Source organism: Adelges cooleyi, unplaced genomic scaffold, assembly GCF_023614345.1.
Source record: "Adelges cooleyi isolate 19-005CV unplaced genomic scaffold, UGA_ACOO_1.1 ACOO_flye_CR_arks_rails_tigmint_CR_PRNA_30, whole genome shotgun sequence".
In the NCBI taxonomy this organism is placed as follows: Eukaryota; Metazoa; Arthropoda; class Insecta; order Hemiptera; family Adelgidae; genus Adelges; species Adelges cooleyi.
This window is the reverse complement of record NW_026095971.1, coordinates 22,370,567-22,387,688: the sequence shown is the minus strand read 5'-3', so window position 1 is coordinate 22,387,688 and position 17,122 is coordinate 22,370,567. Positions and strand designations below refer to the sequence as shown.

The 17,122-nt window shown below is 27.7% G+C and overlaps 2 protein-coding genes across 2 annotated transcripts in view; both read left to right on the top strand.

Moving 5' to 3' along the window:
* LOC126838941 (uncharacterized) overlaps nt 1-2,927 on the top strand; it is a 37,990-nt gene extending 35,063 nt beyond the window's left edge. Inside the window, exons 8-13 of the mRNA XM_050573755.1 lie at nt 226-336; nt 432-769; nt 859-1,076; nt 1,185-1,339; nt 1,456-1,543; nt 1,618-2,927. Coding sequence (XP_050429712.1) covers nt 226-336; nt 432-769; nt 859-1,076; nt 1,185-1,339; nt 1,456-1,543; nt 1,618-2,110 — 1,403 coding nt within the window. The 3' untranslated portion in view covers nt 2,111-2,927. The remainder of the gene's footprint in view (nt 1-225; nt 337-431; nt 770-858; nt 1,077-1,184; nt 1,340-1,455; nt 1,544-1,617) is intronic.
* A 5,746-nt stretch (nt 2,928-8,673) lies between these two features.
* On the top strand, nt 8,674-11,779 carry LOC126839002 (uncharacterized). The gene is made up of 6 exons (XM_050573887.1): nt 8,674-8,791; nt 8,903-8,931; nt 9,579-9,652; nt 10,497-10,674; nt 10,832-11,020; nt 11,726-11,779. The coding sequence occupies exons 1-5, from the start codon at nt 8,742-8,744 to the stop codon at nt 11,011-11,013; spliced, it is 513 nt and encodes a 170-aa protein (XP_050429844.1). The 5' UTR covers nt 8,674-8,741; the 3' UTR covers nt 11,014-11,020; nt 11,726-11,779.
* Nucleotides 11,780-17,122: the final 5,343 nt, after the last annotated feature.

The window sequence follows — 17,122 nt, the reverse complement described above, 5'->3', positions numbered from 1 at the left end:
ATAATTTTAAAAATAATTATTTGAATAATATTCAAATTTATTATTCAAATTAATTGTGGGAAAATTGTTCAAATATCGAGAAATTTTTATTTTAATAATTATTCGAATCAGATTTTTACAATTTGTATTAAACTGTGTGTAAATATTGACCTACTGAGAAAGCTTTTCATTGTATAATCAACAAATATTTTTTTTAAATAACGTTTATTTTTTTTTTTTTTGTAGAAGAATCCCAGGCAAAGTGTGAACAGTATCAAAAAGAAATCGACAAGCTCCAAGAAGAAATCGAAAAGTACCAAAGTTGTTTGCAAGACAAGGACAAGCTCATCGACAACGGTAAGTTTTGACGTCTTCTAAATTATTATTTTTTTCCATCCGATTAGTGTCTTGTTATACCTAATATTTTTTTCTTCTTAAATTATCTTTTTTAGTTACTTGTCAAAAGAATACCGAAATTATCGGATTAGAGGAAAAAATACACAAACAAGCTAACGATCTTCGGCTGCAGTTTGACGAACAGCTGACGAGGGTCAAGAACGATGCCGAAGAAGAAAAGATGAAATTAATCCTTTGCCACGATCAGCAAATCGTTGCCCTACAACAGACCAACAAACTGGACTTGTGTCAATTGCAAAAAACGGCATTGGAAAAAGAAACGGTACTCGACGAAAGGGTCAAGTCGTTGGAATGCGAGAGAGACCAAATCAAGTCCGAAAAGGATCAGTTAACGGAAGAAAATCAACGGTTAATAGAAGCCAGAAAACTTGAGGTACTGGTTTTTGTCATTTTTTTTTTTTTTTTTGTTAAATTTCCATCAAACAGAGTTTTTAAACTGGTAACCTAATTGTTTTTTTTTAGAATCCCAGTTTAGGTTACCAAAAACTCTGCGACGAAGCCGAATCGTTGAGGACCGTATTGGAGCTGAGAAGTTCGGAAATGCAAGAATTACGTAAGCAAAACGAAAAACTACAAAGAGAAGTCGAAGAATTGCCGGCAATTTTGCAAAAGTTAGAGGCTGCCCAGACACGTGTCGAAGACTTGAATGTTCAGTTGCAAAGGAAAGCCGAAATAGAAATGTGAGCAAATTTTATAAAAAAATTAACCGTTGTTTCTCGTTCAATATAATTTCTTTATTTTTGTCAGACGATACGATGGATTAATTTTTTTTTTTTAAATGTTTCCAGGCAATTAAGTTTGGAAAGAGACAAAATGGCTCGAGAAATCGATTTGGAAAAACAAAAGAAGAAACGTCTGTCGTGTCACAACGAAGAACTTCAGTGGAAACTGAAGAAGAGTACGGAAGTAGCTAACCACCTGGCCGTATCGACCAAACGACTAAGTAAGAACAGATTCAATCAAGTACGATTTGTGATTCAATCGTCGTCTAAGCCCAAAAACTTATCAATGATTTTATTTTGATTTTTTTAATATATCATATATGTTATGTATGTGTAGGTCAAACGCCGCAAGACCTAGCGGCCATGAAAGAAGCGCAGAACAACTTTATGAAACTCTGTAAAGGAAGTTCAAATTCTGAAAACAGGTAAATACCCACACCAAAACCAGTAATCCATCTTACCCAGAGTGTGCTTACCTTATTATTACTTGTAATCGTAGCGGTGACGAAGACGACGACGACACGATGACCAGCCAATTTGAAGTCGATCACTTGGAAGCGCCCGCCAAGATCATGGGCGTCATGAAAAAGAACGATTCGCTGTCGTACGTGTTCGAGGTGGAAGAAGAGCCGTCCGAGATAGCCACTCGAATGGTACGGCGCGCCAGTAGTCTGCGGTCGGTGGGCAAAGCCCGTACGCGTAACCGCGACTCGATCGGCGAGAAACGCAGTCGTGCTAATTCTCAGTCCGTGTCGAAGAAGAAATCGGTCGATCTGGACACAACGTACACTGGCGGCAATCTCGACGATGTGTTCGGACCCAGCAACAGCGACATATGTATGAGCGACTGTTTTACGTGCAGTTCCGACTCGTCGTCAAACTCTTCGCCCGAACACAACGGGTACGATCCGAAGAATCGCATGGCGTCGTACATCGTAAACAACAAACCGACGGCGGACAGAAAAACCAAAAGCAACGGGCTGACAATTTAACGTCTCCGTAGTGAATTTGCACAACGATGATTTGGTTTTTTTATTTTTTATTTTAATAATTAACTTATTTCTATTGGATTGTGCCAAAAATGTATCGTTTGTATATTGTTTTTTTAATTGAAATCAAAATTGTATTTTATTTTTTCCATTTGTATATTTGCTAATATTTTGAATTATTTTTTACTTATAAAAAGTGTTTATGATTTTTTTTTTTTCTTTAGTAACTTTTAAGACTGAATCGCGCTTAAAAATAATTTGACCGAGTCTTTGGGAGAAACTTTTTTGTTTAAAAAAATAATTTTAACGTGTTTTAAATAATAATAATAATATACTAAATATAAAAAAATATATATCTCAACCAATAATTAAACTACAACGATGAGTGTTCATATATATGTTATATACAATATACCGTATAAAAGTATTTTTTCCTACGACACCGTGTCAAATTTGTTTACATTTCAAGCCGCTAGGCCGTTATTATTGCGTAATACCAATTTGTTAATTTTATTGTTTTTAATTATTTATTTATTTTGTTGAAAAAAAAAAATGCACAAAAATGAATTTGTCGTGTATCTTTGAATTGTACACATGTGTGTGTCCAATTAGTAGTTAAAAGCACATTTCAAATAGAGATACTAATCATGACCACTTTGACTAAGTTTGACTTGTGTGTTAAATATTGTACACTAGTGTTTATGTGAATTATTTAAAACCCATAACAATATACCTATATATATTAAAAAAAAAAATGTGTATTATTTAATTACACAGATTTATGTTTACTACGGTTTGTCAACAAACTTCAATGCTTAAGTTTTTCTTAACTTTTTATATATATATATATAAATACCTCTTTCATAGGTGTGTAATTATGTATTTTAATAATATGTACTCGTCTCATATTATGATATTGTAATCTAATTGTTTTTTTTTTTTGAACAGTGAAACATTGTTTTAACAGTTTTTTTTTCTGTTTAAATTTGTCCAAAGAGCTTGTGGGTTTTTTTTTTTTTTAATAACATTGTTTGAGGTTTTTATTATTACACGGCGTAATTTGTTTTGTTTTTTTTTTTTTTAACTAGTTTTTAGCATATTTTGTGATACATATTATGTTGTATAATATATTTTATATATTTGTTGTATATATTATAGTGTTTTGTTTGGTGTAATTTGTATTTTATTTGTTTAGTTTTTTTTTTTTTTTAATTTTGTTATAAGTATTTATATATTGCTACTGTTAAACATATATTTCATAACTTTAACGTACCTATTATAAGTATATTTGTTTGTCCTATTATATATTTTTGTCTGTGTACTCGTAGTAATAATAATACGATAGACGGATTGCTTATACTGTTAGAACTGTTTGTATATATATTATTTTTTATTATCTTGATGAGATTTTTATAATTTATTTAGTCAACTCGTTTGCGTTTCCCTCGACCAATACGGGGAACGGACAATATAATATACACTACAATAATATAATCTAAGTTATAATTATTATTATACATTTGTATATTGTCCAGTTTTAATATTGAATAAAGTTTAATATTGTATTGCAAATATTATGGTCGTATATACTAAAATCCGTTTCCGACGTTAAATCCGTAAAATATATATATATTAAAATATTACCTTTGGCGGTGTTAACTTTTGAGTTGAACAGAAGGACTAAAACAACTGCACTGTGTGGGTGTTTTTTTAATTTTAATAACATAATAAACATCTATTAATTTACAGATCATTGAAATCTACACATTGCTGTGTTTCTTTGGCGTTTTACTAAATTAAAATAAAACCATAACAGATGCCGGCACGTCGAATGTAATAATAAACGACTTGTCGGTAGTTGCAATTTACAAAAGAGCGGTCCGGCCAAAATTTAATAGTTTATGTTTAACAGTTGTTTATCGCAAATTCAAAAAAAATGTTGTGTTACTTACCAATCAAAGTTGTCCCTTATATTATTATAGTTATCCAATGTTAAAAAAGCAGATATAGGTCAAGATATCATATTAACATATTGTTAACAGCTGGGAAACCGACTTTCGTTTAAGACATTCTTTTTTCTTGTATTTGAATAAATTAAATTGGAAAAATGTTAAAAAAACAATTTTTTTTACCCCCAAAAAAAAAGCAAAAAGCCCGTTTTCGACAAAACTCAATAAAGAAGCCAATAAAACTCATTAAACTCTTTACAGAATTAAAATAGGACCATCCTAAGTAGTCGAAGTTGTGTCAGGTTGCTCTCAGTCCTCTTAAGTGTAGAAAGATTAACTAGAAAAATGTGATGGTGTGGTTCTTGGCCAACAGGTTGAAGTTACCTATGTAATATTATAATACTTTATATTCAATTAAATTTATTATTTTAACTCTTAGAAATCAATTAAACGGTTGATTATTTTAGACTAAAATTACAATGTAATATTTAAATTATATAATACACTGTACGATGCTTATACACAAAATACAACTAGATATTAACAAAAATAAACATTTTGGTTGGCTGTCACAGGCTTACCAACTAACAACCTCTAGACCAGTTGTGCCACAATGCGAAAAAAAAATGTTAACTCGAGACAAATGTAAAATTTTTGTTAATATATTTCAAGTAAAGTTAGAGTTTTTATGTTTTAAAAAATAGTAAAATATAGCTTTAGTCTTTATTCAACATCAATATAAGCCAAGTAATATTATAAAGTATATTGAGAACTGTTGCAATTGATAATTGGTTCAACTTTCAATCGTTGGTTCTCAAAAACATGTTATTATTGATAAAACCTTGTATTTTGACCAAGTTAATTTTATTTAATCACACATAAATTTCATTACATTAATATTTTAATACTTTTCCCGAAAACATGATTTGATTTTTTTACAATAGATAGTTTGAAAAATAGGTTTACTTAAAACTGATTAACACAAAACTTTTTACAGATAGTCATTTCTGAATTTCTGATTGCAATAACAAGTTGTGTTGTTTGTATTATTCAAATGCAAACGCTTCTGAAATTTTAAAACGACATTACATTTTAATAAATGGCTTTTTTTACATTACTAGAGATTATAACTAACAGTAGAAATATTTTATACTTAAATATATGTGAGAATCCAAATCGCAGAAGAGGCCAAAATATCGACCAGGGTTGGAAATTTATTTAACAAAAAAAACATGATACGTTTTTACCCGCTTAAGGGCGCTTTATTTTGATTTTTAGCTTAAAGTTTCATTCTTCAAGTATGTAAAATAAAAAGTTGGTAACGTTTCAAAACTTAAAATTGTTTTTCCTCGACAAAAAAAAGTACCCATTTTCAAAAAATAAATTCAAACAAGTATAGCTTGGCTGATTTTCAAGGTAAGAGAGCGATTTTGGTTTTAAAATGTTCAAAATTTGTAATTAGCCAATAACTCAAAATCTGATTTTTGCTACAAGAGGTCACTTTTCCATTTTTTGGCCTCACTTGTTGTTCTTGTCATAAGTTTGTGTACTTATTATACTCACGTGGTGGATCTCGAAAGGGCTCTGAAAAATTATATTAAAACATAACTAAAACAAAAATTGTATTTTTTAACATTATTTTTATGTTTTGTTTTCCTTAAACGTTGTTTTTTTGGAAAAAAAAATCGACAAGCCACAGTTAAATATTTCTTTTCATCACAAAATACTAAGAACCCGTTTTCTATCTGTATTTTTTTTAATAAAGCTATACATTTTTTTTATTAATAAATTAATAATTAGACTCACATCCCTTATAAATTATCACACATTCAATTTTAACGACATATTGTTCAAGGAACATATTATTTTGTTGTTATTCTTTTGTACAGTCATAACTCCTAATTTATCTATAATATTAAATCACATAATTAATAATTTTAAATTATAGTTTACCATCCGGTAGGTTAGCTGAAGGGTTTTTTGGATCTTTTTGTTCCACTGGAAAATAAAATACACATATAGACTATATATAAAATATATGAAACAAACCTATACAATATATAGACATTTAGGCTATACCAAGATGTGGTGATGGAATTACATTATAATAATTGCTTTATAAAACAAGTACAAGTATTATACAAGAAAATAATCAAAACAGAATAGGCAGATTCGAAAAATTACATAAATTATTATTTTATAATATAGTTTAATAATATTAGTTGGTTAATTAATAAATAAATACTACTTCAATTACAACTAATATATTCTATAATTGATTAATTTTAAATTATAGCTTACCATCTGGTGGGTTAGTAGCTGGAGGGTTTTGAATTCCTTTTTTAATATCTGAAAAATAAGTTTATGGCAGAAAAAACATATAAGATAATAATTTTAATACAACGGTAAAAATGCATACAGCCGCATCGCATATTGCTTGTATTTAATAAACTTCAAAAATTCCAAAAAACTGCACTTGGGTACGAAAAATTGTTTGCAAGAAATGCCATCGAATTAGAAAATGTTGTGCACAAATATGATACAATAATTTTAGGCAATAACGCTGTATATTTATAGTTATAGTCTTATATAATGTACTAAATAAGAATTTGAAAGCTAGAGATTCAAATTTGCATGTGTTACGCTTATTTTACAAAATTCGGTATGTAGTTCCTACAAAGTGACGAAAAATACATGTTTCCATGACATTCATACAGATTAATATGTTATTTATAAAGATCCAAGGTTGTATTATATCTAGTTAAAAAAATGATACATAAATTCACAGCACTGGTCATAATAGTCCATTAGACAATACAAACTATAGATATGAATAATGTTGTGTAATGTAACGTGAACGAAAATTAATTTTGGCAACAATGAAACAACAACTAAACGGTTGGTACAACTGGACGATATCGTGTGAAACTGATGACGTTTTGTAGGTACTTGGAAATATAAAAAAAAAAATGTTGCTAAAAATATGCTCTTATTACTTAATATTTTAATACATACCTCTTTGGTGAGGAGATAACTTTGAAACAAAAATACCCACACCTAAATAAATTGTACAAAAATACTATTTTAACCGAGTACAATTACACGTTATTGATCACTTACCTGAATCCGGAGGATGTCCATTTATGACTGATAAATAATAAAATTAAACATGAGCAAATATATTTTATATTTTATAAGTACATAATATATGACGTTACCTGGACTTGTTGCTAAAACCACAAACAATAAAGCCACTAAGATCACAACTTTTCCTTCGCAATGCATACTTAAGACAATACTGCTACGAATGTAACCCGACCGAGTGTAATTATTGTGTACAAAAAAAAAATACTTCTATAAGTTCTCACAAAGAGCCGGTAAGTTTTGAAGACAATTTCATACTGTAATATTTCCAACTTTTATAATACACCTAAAGCGCGTTATGGCAAAAAAATATAGCGCAAACAATGTAATAGACTGCTCGACAGTTTTTTTTTTTTATTATTTTTGCTCGGTTTCTTTTATTTACATTTAACCATATTGTAATATGAACGACCAAAATTATTGTAATAATAACGCATTTAGCTGTGTTGGGCAAAATCGTCGTTTCTTGACAAAAAGTTCGCATAGCGAATATTGCATTATTTGTTTTGTCTGTTCTTTGGAAATGGTAATTTTTAACTTCAATGCACAGCTGATGGTTTTTATATTTTCCCTGTATCTAACTTTAAAACCACCGAATTGATTTACTCGATCAGCAAGTCTATCAAGTTTGAATGAAAAATTGATTCAGAACTTGGATAGCTGTTGCATGTCATTATGTGTTAAGAGTAAGAGATGAGTCACAATTATTAGCTCTAGTAAAATTACCAAAGCGGTCTAAAAAAATATGTTGTTCCTACATCAAAACGAAGCCATTGTTTGCAATTTATTTTAATTTTTTTACATGAAAGTAAAACATAAAATATTGCAATGCAACTCCTATCAGTTAGTAGTAACACGAAGAGATACATGTCTATTAAATATATTTATATGGATTTTTTTTTTAAATTTTAACCTTAAATTTACATATTGTTCATCTTGTAATAATTCTTATAGACATGTGATTCCCCCACCCCCTTACCTGAATACCTATATCCTGTTTCTACCGTACTTACTGGTTAAATCTAATTTTGCTTTTGTTTTAAAATTTAAACGGATACAATTAATATTGTGTAATTTATGTGTAATTACAAATGTTTAATACAAACATATAGTGATCAAACAAAATATGTTAAACTAGAAAACCATGTATAAAAATTACATACACGGTACACATTAAATCCATTGGACTTGTGTAATTTTTCCAAGTTTTTTTGTTCAAAATTTGTTTATATATTTTCTAATATTAATAATATTGAAAATAGCAGTTGGCCGTCTAGGGTTGGGTTTATGAAAATTGTAATATATTTTGTGTTGTAAATAATTAAATGACATAGCAAAGAAGAAATAAAAACTCAATACTACATCTGTGTGTACAAATCCTAAAACAGATTTAAATTAACTTATGTCGATCAATTGTTGTATAAGAATAATTACATTTTGTCTTTAAAATCGACACACAGCATATTATGGTATTATATAGTCGAGTCAAGCAGTATTCTGTTAGAACAATTTATTGAATATTATACCTGTACGATATTAATATGATGAATATCAAGATTATTCTTTTACTTAGTCTAGCAGCGTATGCTTCGTAAGTAATTTTTTTCAACGTTATTTCTTGTTTAAAATTTGTGTTAAAAAATGTTATCAAACAGTAGAGTTTTTGTGTGTAAAATATACACAATGGACGTTTACTTTTCAGGTGTGGCAATAATGCATCTTCGAAAAATGGTAAATCAAATAGAATTTAGTTGTTGGTTAGAAAAAAAGCAATGTGTGAAATACATTTTATTTAAATATGTTAAAAATATGCTTTGTTCGAAAATAACATGTTATTTAATTGAGCAGACAATGTTATTATCGGACCCCTTTAGCTAAATATTATTCTAAGTTTTCTAATGTTTCCAATGAGTTTTAAGTTTCATATAAGTTATCTAGCTTAAATACAATGTAAGTATTCTGTATTACAAATTAACTATTTTTGACATATTAAAACAATGTAACTGTTTGAAAATTTTAGTTAGGTATTTGTAGTTTTTTTTACATATTAAGTAAAACCTTTATTATAATAAAAAATTAAGATTGAAGCTTAGTCAATGGTCTAAAAAAATAAATAATTAACTGACATACATATTTTATTATCAGGGAAAAAATTAAAATCCACACAATATGTAGACATATTTATATATATATACTCATATATATATAGAAATCTGTTAGGTTTATCTGTGTATATAAATCCTAAAAAAAGTACATCTGATTCGAACAAATATTGTCAACTTAGCGTATAACCTTAGATTTTCTAAGCTATGATAATAAGTGCTAGAATAAAGCAGCGTTTATCATGTTCTCTATTTTGTTACTATCTTTTATTCTAGCTGCTAGCTGTATTAACCTAGGCCGGCATAAAGCTTCAAGTTCAGCTGATCCTAAAGAAAACACTGAAGCTGAGGTAATACTATTCATACTATTGTTTTAAAACTATAAGGTTTCTGTCAGTATTTTGCTGAATTATTTATAATATAAATGTTAAATTTTTCTTAAATAGCCATTCTTATCTAAGAAACTATTATTATTTTGGCTTAGGGGAACGAAAAGTGACAGAAATAAAGACTGAAACGCAAAGTCACTTTCTGTACAAGTGTCTACTTATTTCAATAATGTTTTTTTGTTATTCAAATAAAAATGCTTTCCGTTCCCCTCGAAGACTTACAAATAAAAGACATTATTAACATTGTTTGTTATAAAATTGTTAAAATCGTTACTTAATCATTTGAGGTAAATTCATTCAATATAATTAATATTTTTACTTAAGACTTTTTTTAGCAAAAAAAAAAAAACTTATAAATTTTACTACTTTGTAAATGATTAAATAGTAAGTTCTATCATTCTTTGATATTATAATTAATATTGTTGGTATCTGTCAATCCGAACTAATAAATAATGTATGCTTAACAAAATCATTTTTATTTTAAATTTCAAGTATACATCTTTAATAATTTGAATATAGTTTTTTAATTTGGTTATTTAAACATGAAATCTTATACGAATAATTGTTTTTTTCAAAACCTATGTAGTATACTATTTTTTGTTAAAGCTTGTAATGATGCGACATGTACTTGGCATACCCACTAACCCACCTGTTACTATAACTAGAATATGTTCTAAATTCATAAAAAGTAACAACTATTTTTTTAGGTTTAATTTAAATTTAAATAATACTATAAAATATTATATTATAAAATTATATTGTTATTTATTGAATCAAACACTTTGTATCGGTAAACAATTTTCAGATTATAGAAGATGCTTTCAAGGATTGTAGAAAATTAGTCAGCATCCCATACACAAATAATCACATAGTTGATACCATTACAGCGTTTGATTTTAGCTATTACATGGGCGACACCGTTAAAGACTGTGATGTCGTGCTTAAGTACATAAAGGACCATCCACAATCATTGAACGAAATAAGTAAACATTACCTACACACATAAATTAATAATGTTTTTTTTTTCTACCTTCGATGAGTAACTGCAAAGATAATTATAAAACGTTATATTTCGTTAAAATGTTATTATAACGTGTATTATTTATATTTAAATGGAAATTGTTTTTTTTTTTGTTTTAGATTATATAGATTTAAAAATATTTGGCGAATATTTTACAAACCATTGCAGCAATATATTAATGTTATCCATTAAGGAATGTGCTAAACAAAGGAGAAACGCAGCAATAATAAAGAAAAAAAAAGGAGGGGTATTTTGGGAAGAGCTAAGACGGAAATTAAAAGAACCCGACTCAACAGACTAATAATATAGTATAATTTTTAATATAATAACAATATGTCTAATGGTAATATAGTTTGTTTAAAAAGCTCTTATATTGTTACTAAGTAAACATGTAACAAATTGCCTCGATATAGAAGATAAATTATATTTTAGTTTTTATACATTTGGTATTTTAAAAAAAACCATAAGCATAACTATATTTTTTACAGCAAAGTATTGTAATAAATACAGTCTTTTTAAATATTACTGTAACAATATTAAAAACAAACAAATTAAACAGACATTAATAAAATACCTATTTTCAAATCTTTTTCGAAAAAAAAAACAGTAACGACATTCTTATACATTCTAATTATAATAATCTTTAAAAAAAAAACCAAAAAATACTCTCTTATTACAAACGTCAGATATAACATAATAACATCACAGCTCTATTTTTAATTATAACAACTAGAGCCTCTAAAACAGCAAGTTTGATTTAAGTTGTATTTTTCGTGTTGCCTAAAATATAAGAATTTTTCTAATATTTTTTTTCAAAAAGCTAAGAAATCTTTAAATAAAATGTGTATACTTCAAATTGAGATCTCCATAAAAACGCTCAGAAAACCCCCAGAAAAAATGTAAAAATTCATAGAACAGTAGAAAAAAAAGAAAAATTATCTTATTTTTGAGACACAAAAGTATTTCAACTATTTTGAATACTGTGGTCGTTTTTTCTTGGTTTGTCCACTTAGGGAAGACACTAGAGCACAGTTTAAACCAAGCACATGCCCAAACCAAGCACAGACCAAACCAATTACAGTATAAATCAGTACAGAAGAGATTAGCAAAGTTTGGTCAAAGCAATTATTGAATCTGAATGCGATTCTATCATCAAAAAACGGTTAAATGCAAATCTGCAAATAGTGTGAAGCCAGCACAGTCATAGTTGAAAAATGTGAACTACTTTAACCCCTAAATGACAACGAGTACAAAACACAGACACGGTACACACTAAAATCATTTGACCTTTGTAATGTTTCCACGTTATTTTTTTGATAATACTTGTTTAGAACTAAGCAGAGGATAATTATTTTACTACATTACATCAGGCTAAAGTATACACAATACACATATTATACTGAAAAAACAAATGATTAAACAGTTTAAATAAGTTTCTTAGATACTTCAATAATTGTATGGCAAAGCAACAAATATCAATATACACATAATATATTTGTTATAAATATACAAGTATGATAATACTGTAAACTAAAATGAAAGTTTTAATTAAAATATCATCGAGCATAATTCAAATTTCTCTATTTGTTTTAAATAACATATTATATTATAAGTACCTTTAATTTTCATATTTGGTGTGAGTACATTTTAGAAGTAGGCAAAACTCCATCTCAGTATTCACATTGATTATGGATATTTAATATCAATGGTATTATTTAAAAAAAAATGTTGACAAGTTCGTCGATCCAGTAATTATGATACAAATCACATGAATAAACAAAATGTGTCAAATTAACAAAAAAAAAAAAAATAATTGCTAAATGCTGGATAATCATATCATTGCGACACCCAATGCAAGTGACTTGCATAAATTCAAATGTTAATTATTCATTTTTATCTTATATCATCAGAATAAACACGGATGGTAAATATAATCTGGAACAAGAACATTCGATGTGTGTACAACTAGTTAATACCTCAGAGGTCATACATTTTTCATACATATTAGTAATTGAAAAATAATTAGCGTTCCAGTCACCGAAAATAAAGACATTGCTACTATTCGAAACGTGGACGTGTCCATTCAAACGGCTTTTGGAATGTCGAAAAACTGAAAAAGTTTTAGTCGCTGTTTTAGGCTGATAAAGAGCAAAAAAATATTCTTGTATCCAATATATCTGAGGTTAAGCTGTGTGCGTTGCTGCTTGATCCAGGATGGGTGACCACCCGGGAGAAATTTTCTTTATTAAATAAAAAAACATAGAAATAAATCTCGGCCCACTCCCGTTATTAGACGAAAATACTTGATTTAAGTCACTGATTTTATGATAAGATATATTATATATATATTTTTTTTTAGATATTTCCGGTATTTCTTTATACTTTTGAGCCTTGTGAAGTGTGTGCAGGGGACATGTTCGCCAAGATCGGATGGGCGTACGACCTCAAAACACCGTCAACGGACCTCGTCAGGAAAGTAGTTCTCAGACACGGCGACGGAAGTTGGCAGGAAGTACCGGAAACGGAAGCTATTTTATATAACGCTTACCGACTACGAGTACCATAGTATAGAATACATAAAAACCGTAAGCGGCATTTGGTAATGTAAATGTGCTTAATATGTAATTTAATTCAAAGGATATTAATCAAGAAAAAACTTAAGCAACTTACGGTTATATGTAATAAAATAATATTGAAAAATTATATATTATTATTATAGATATTATTAAATTTTTGTTATGTTTATTAAAATGTTTTATAGAGTTATCCGTTTGTTCATTATTTTCCTCTAAATAGGTGTAATTGATTTTTGCAAACATAAGATGGCATACATTAATCTTGTAATTAACCAGATATGCATACAATAATAATAATGTAGTTTTTCCTTGTGGAAATAAAATATCACCTTGACCTAAAGCATACTGGGAATAAATAATGACAAAGAAATGCCTAAAGACGGTGAAGGATGCAAAAGTTAAGTGAATTTTAATTTTTAACAACGTTTCGAATGTATAATTTTATGATAAAAATGAATTAAGAATCTGTTTAAATCAACACTACATATTGTGCAATAAATGTCATTATAATGGTGAGTAAATCAGTTTATTGTGAAATACAACAAATAATTGACAACTTTAATATTTGTGCAACTTGTAAACATTATTTCAATATAATGACAATAATTATATTATATCATTTTAGAAGACTGATTCAACTGTTCCTCGAGTAGTTGCACCTGACACCATTTGCCGTCCATTTTTATGTATTTTTTTTCTATATTTCCATCCCACAGGATACAAGTACAATCAAAGTGAGTCTGATAAATTTTTATATATGATTTTGGGAATTTTGTACTATTGTACAACGCTATCAAACGACACAACCGTTTAACATTGTCCGAACCATCTGAATTTTTTATATTTTAAATTTACCCAAATTAGCTATTTTAAGTATGTGTCGGCGGTAGTGACTAGATATTAATATTTACCTAATTCACGGCCGATTATATTTATTAAAGCCGTTTCAATATAGTGTCTTCTATCTGTCGCAAGTTCGGTCAAATCTAAGTCTCCAAAATCTGCGAAAATAATATAAAATGACCCTGTTAATGAGAAACAATAAAAACAGTGTGTGTAATTACTTTGGTCAACATCAAATGGGGGAGCAGGAAGATCTGTAACAAATACATTAAACATTAAATCATTATACAGCGTTAATAAAACAGTGATTAGACCAATTAATTAATGACAAATATTGTCATCATCATCATCGTGCAAGCTTAACAGACCATTAAGCCCAAAAGTTGCCATCATGAAATGGTATTACTAGACAAATTTTAAAGATCTTATGTTACGGCAATGTTTGAATAAACGGTTAAAATTATATTTCGAATGATCATCAAAAGCTTAAGCATAAAACGGATACAAATAGATAATTATCGATTTTTTTAATTTTATATTTACTTAATATATTGCCCATTTCCGTTTTGAAAACATTCTGGTAATGTCTGCATACTATAATTTAATACAAAATATATTTCAATGTACATATTTCTTATGATTGAATCCAATATGCATTATGCATAAATGCATATTCTTAAAATATATGTATTTATATATAAACAATGAATATGTTTTAAGTATTGTAAATATTATGATATATGGTTACTTTCTATGTAATGTTGGTGTTCATTATCTGAAATTAAAACGAAAATATTGTATGCATAAAGAATATATCAAACAGTTATATGGAAACACTTCCATATGACTTCCATATATTGTGCAATGAAATGTTATCATACCAGGAAAAGTTTCCTCCATAATTTTGTCGTCTGAAATTACATTACTTAAATCAATGATATAGCATTTAATTATACTATTCTACTATGAACAAGAAGACAATACAATGCTTTTATAGATATTTATATTTTTAACATATAGCTATGAGTTTGAGGTCAAATCGTTTTTCTTATAATTCTTCTTTAGAACCACAAATGTATAATTATCAATTTTATATTTACTTAATATATTATTACTTTTTTCCATTTTGTTTAGCATCCGCTTGTAGTGTATGCGTTCTAAAATTTCAAACAAAGTATATAACAAAATGCTTATAAATATTTATATTTAATTAGTATATTACCTTTTTTTAATTTGTTAAGCCTCCGCTTGTAACGTGCGCATTCTAAATATGGATATTATGTTTTAAATAGGTATTTTATTGTTAAATATAAAATGTATAAAAATATGGTTACTCTTTTTGTAATCTAGGAATTCACTGTCTGAAAATAAAACGAAACTCTTGTATGCATAAAGAAAACATCAAATAATTATTTGGAAACACTTCCTTGATATGCAATGAAATTTATTACCCGGTAAATTTTTCAGCATATTTTTTTCTTCTAAAATTACATTACAAAAATTAATGATATTTACTTTTCTGTTCTATTATAAACGAGAAGACAAAGCTCAAGGTAGAAAAAAACACACTAAGCCGATTTCGTCATGTAGCAAGTCATAATAGATCCAAAATCCTGTTTAAAAAGGTACTTTACAGAGCAAAAACATGCCCTGACTTTCACTGTGCTGGCTTTTTTTATACTGCTTAATTATTTCTATCATCTAGACAACGCATTATTCGAGTAAAAGCTATTTTAAACACAAAACTACTATACTATATAATATATGGGTAAGCCTGAGCATAGAACACAATACAGCCATGAGTTTTATTTTTATAGTTTTTCTTTAGAACTACAAACGTATAATTTTCAAATTTTTTTTTAATTTTACAATTACATAATAATATTACCTATATCAATTTTTTTAAGGTACCGCTGGTAAAATCTGCGTTCTAAAATTTCAGACAAAACTATTTATATGTATACCTATATATATATTTTTTTTTATGATTGAAACCATCATGTTTGTACGCATATGATTATTCTCAAAATGTATGTAAACAATGAAAATGTATAAAATGTTGTAAATAATATGCAATAAAAAAAAAAAATGTTGTTACCTACTTTCTTTGTAATGTTGGTATTCAATACCTGTAATTTAAATGAAAATCTTGTATGCATAAAAAAATGATCAAACAATAATTATTATATGCAAGCACTTTGATCATAATATGCAATGGAATTTTTTATTACCATGTAAAGTTTTTGCAATACTTATTTCGTCTGAAATTACATTACACAAATCAATGATACAGCATTTAAATTTTGTATTCTATATTAAACAATAAGAAGAAATGTACTCCAATGTATATTTCATTCAATTGGAATCTTATTGGGAACTTCAATGGGAATAAAATATTTTGGAAATATTTCCACAAAATTCAATGAGAAGTACAATTACCCGGTACAGCGATCATCAAGTTCAACTCGTCTGAAAACGACATGACTTAAATCAATGATAATGGATTTGATTTGCTATTAAAAATTGTATTTGTATAATAAAAAATTACAAGACGAAGGTCGAGGAAGTAAAAAACTATATTAATCGAGTAAGATCGTTGTGAAAATATAATGGCTGAATTGAATTGGATGTGGCGATTAGAATAAAATGTAATAATTGGACCATGTTGAAATAGCTAAATCAGTATTTTTTTTTTATAAAGATTCCATTTAAGCTTTGGAGATAAATGTAACATAAAAATAAACATACATTTTAGTTGTAATTTTTGTATAATTTTTATTTAATTTTTCTATTTTTGTCTAAACGATTTTTAATAATTTATTATATCTATATGACTCTACCTAAAGTATATTGAAATTCCGTACACACGATCATTTCAATTGCATGCTCCAATTCACCTAAAATAAACAAATAAAGATTTGAGCTATAGTAAAAGATTAAATTGAAATCAAGTTAACTATACAAATCTTTAGAATTCGATTGAACCATGTT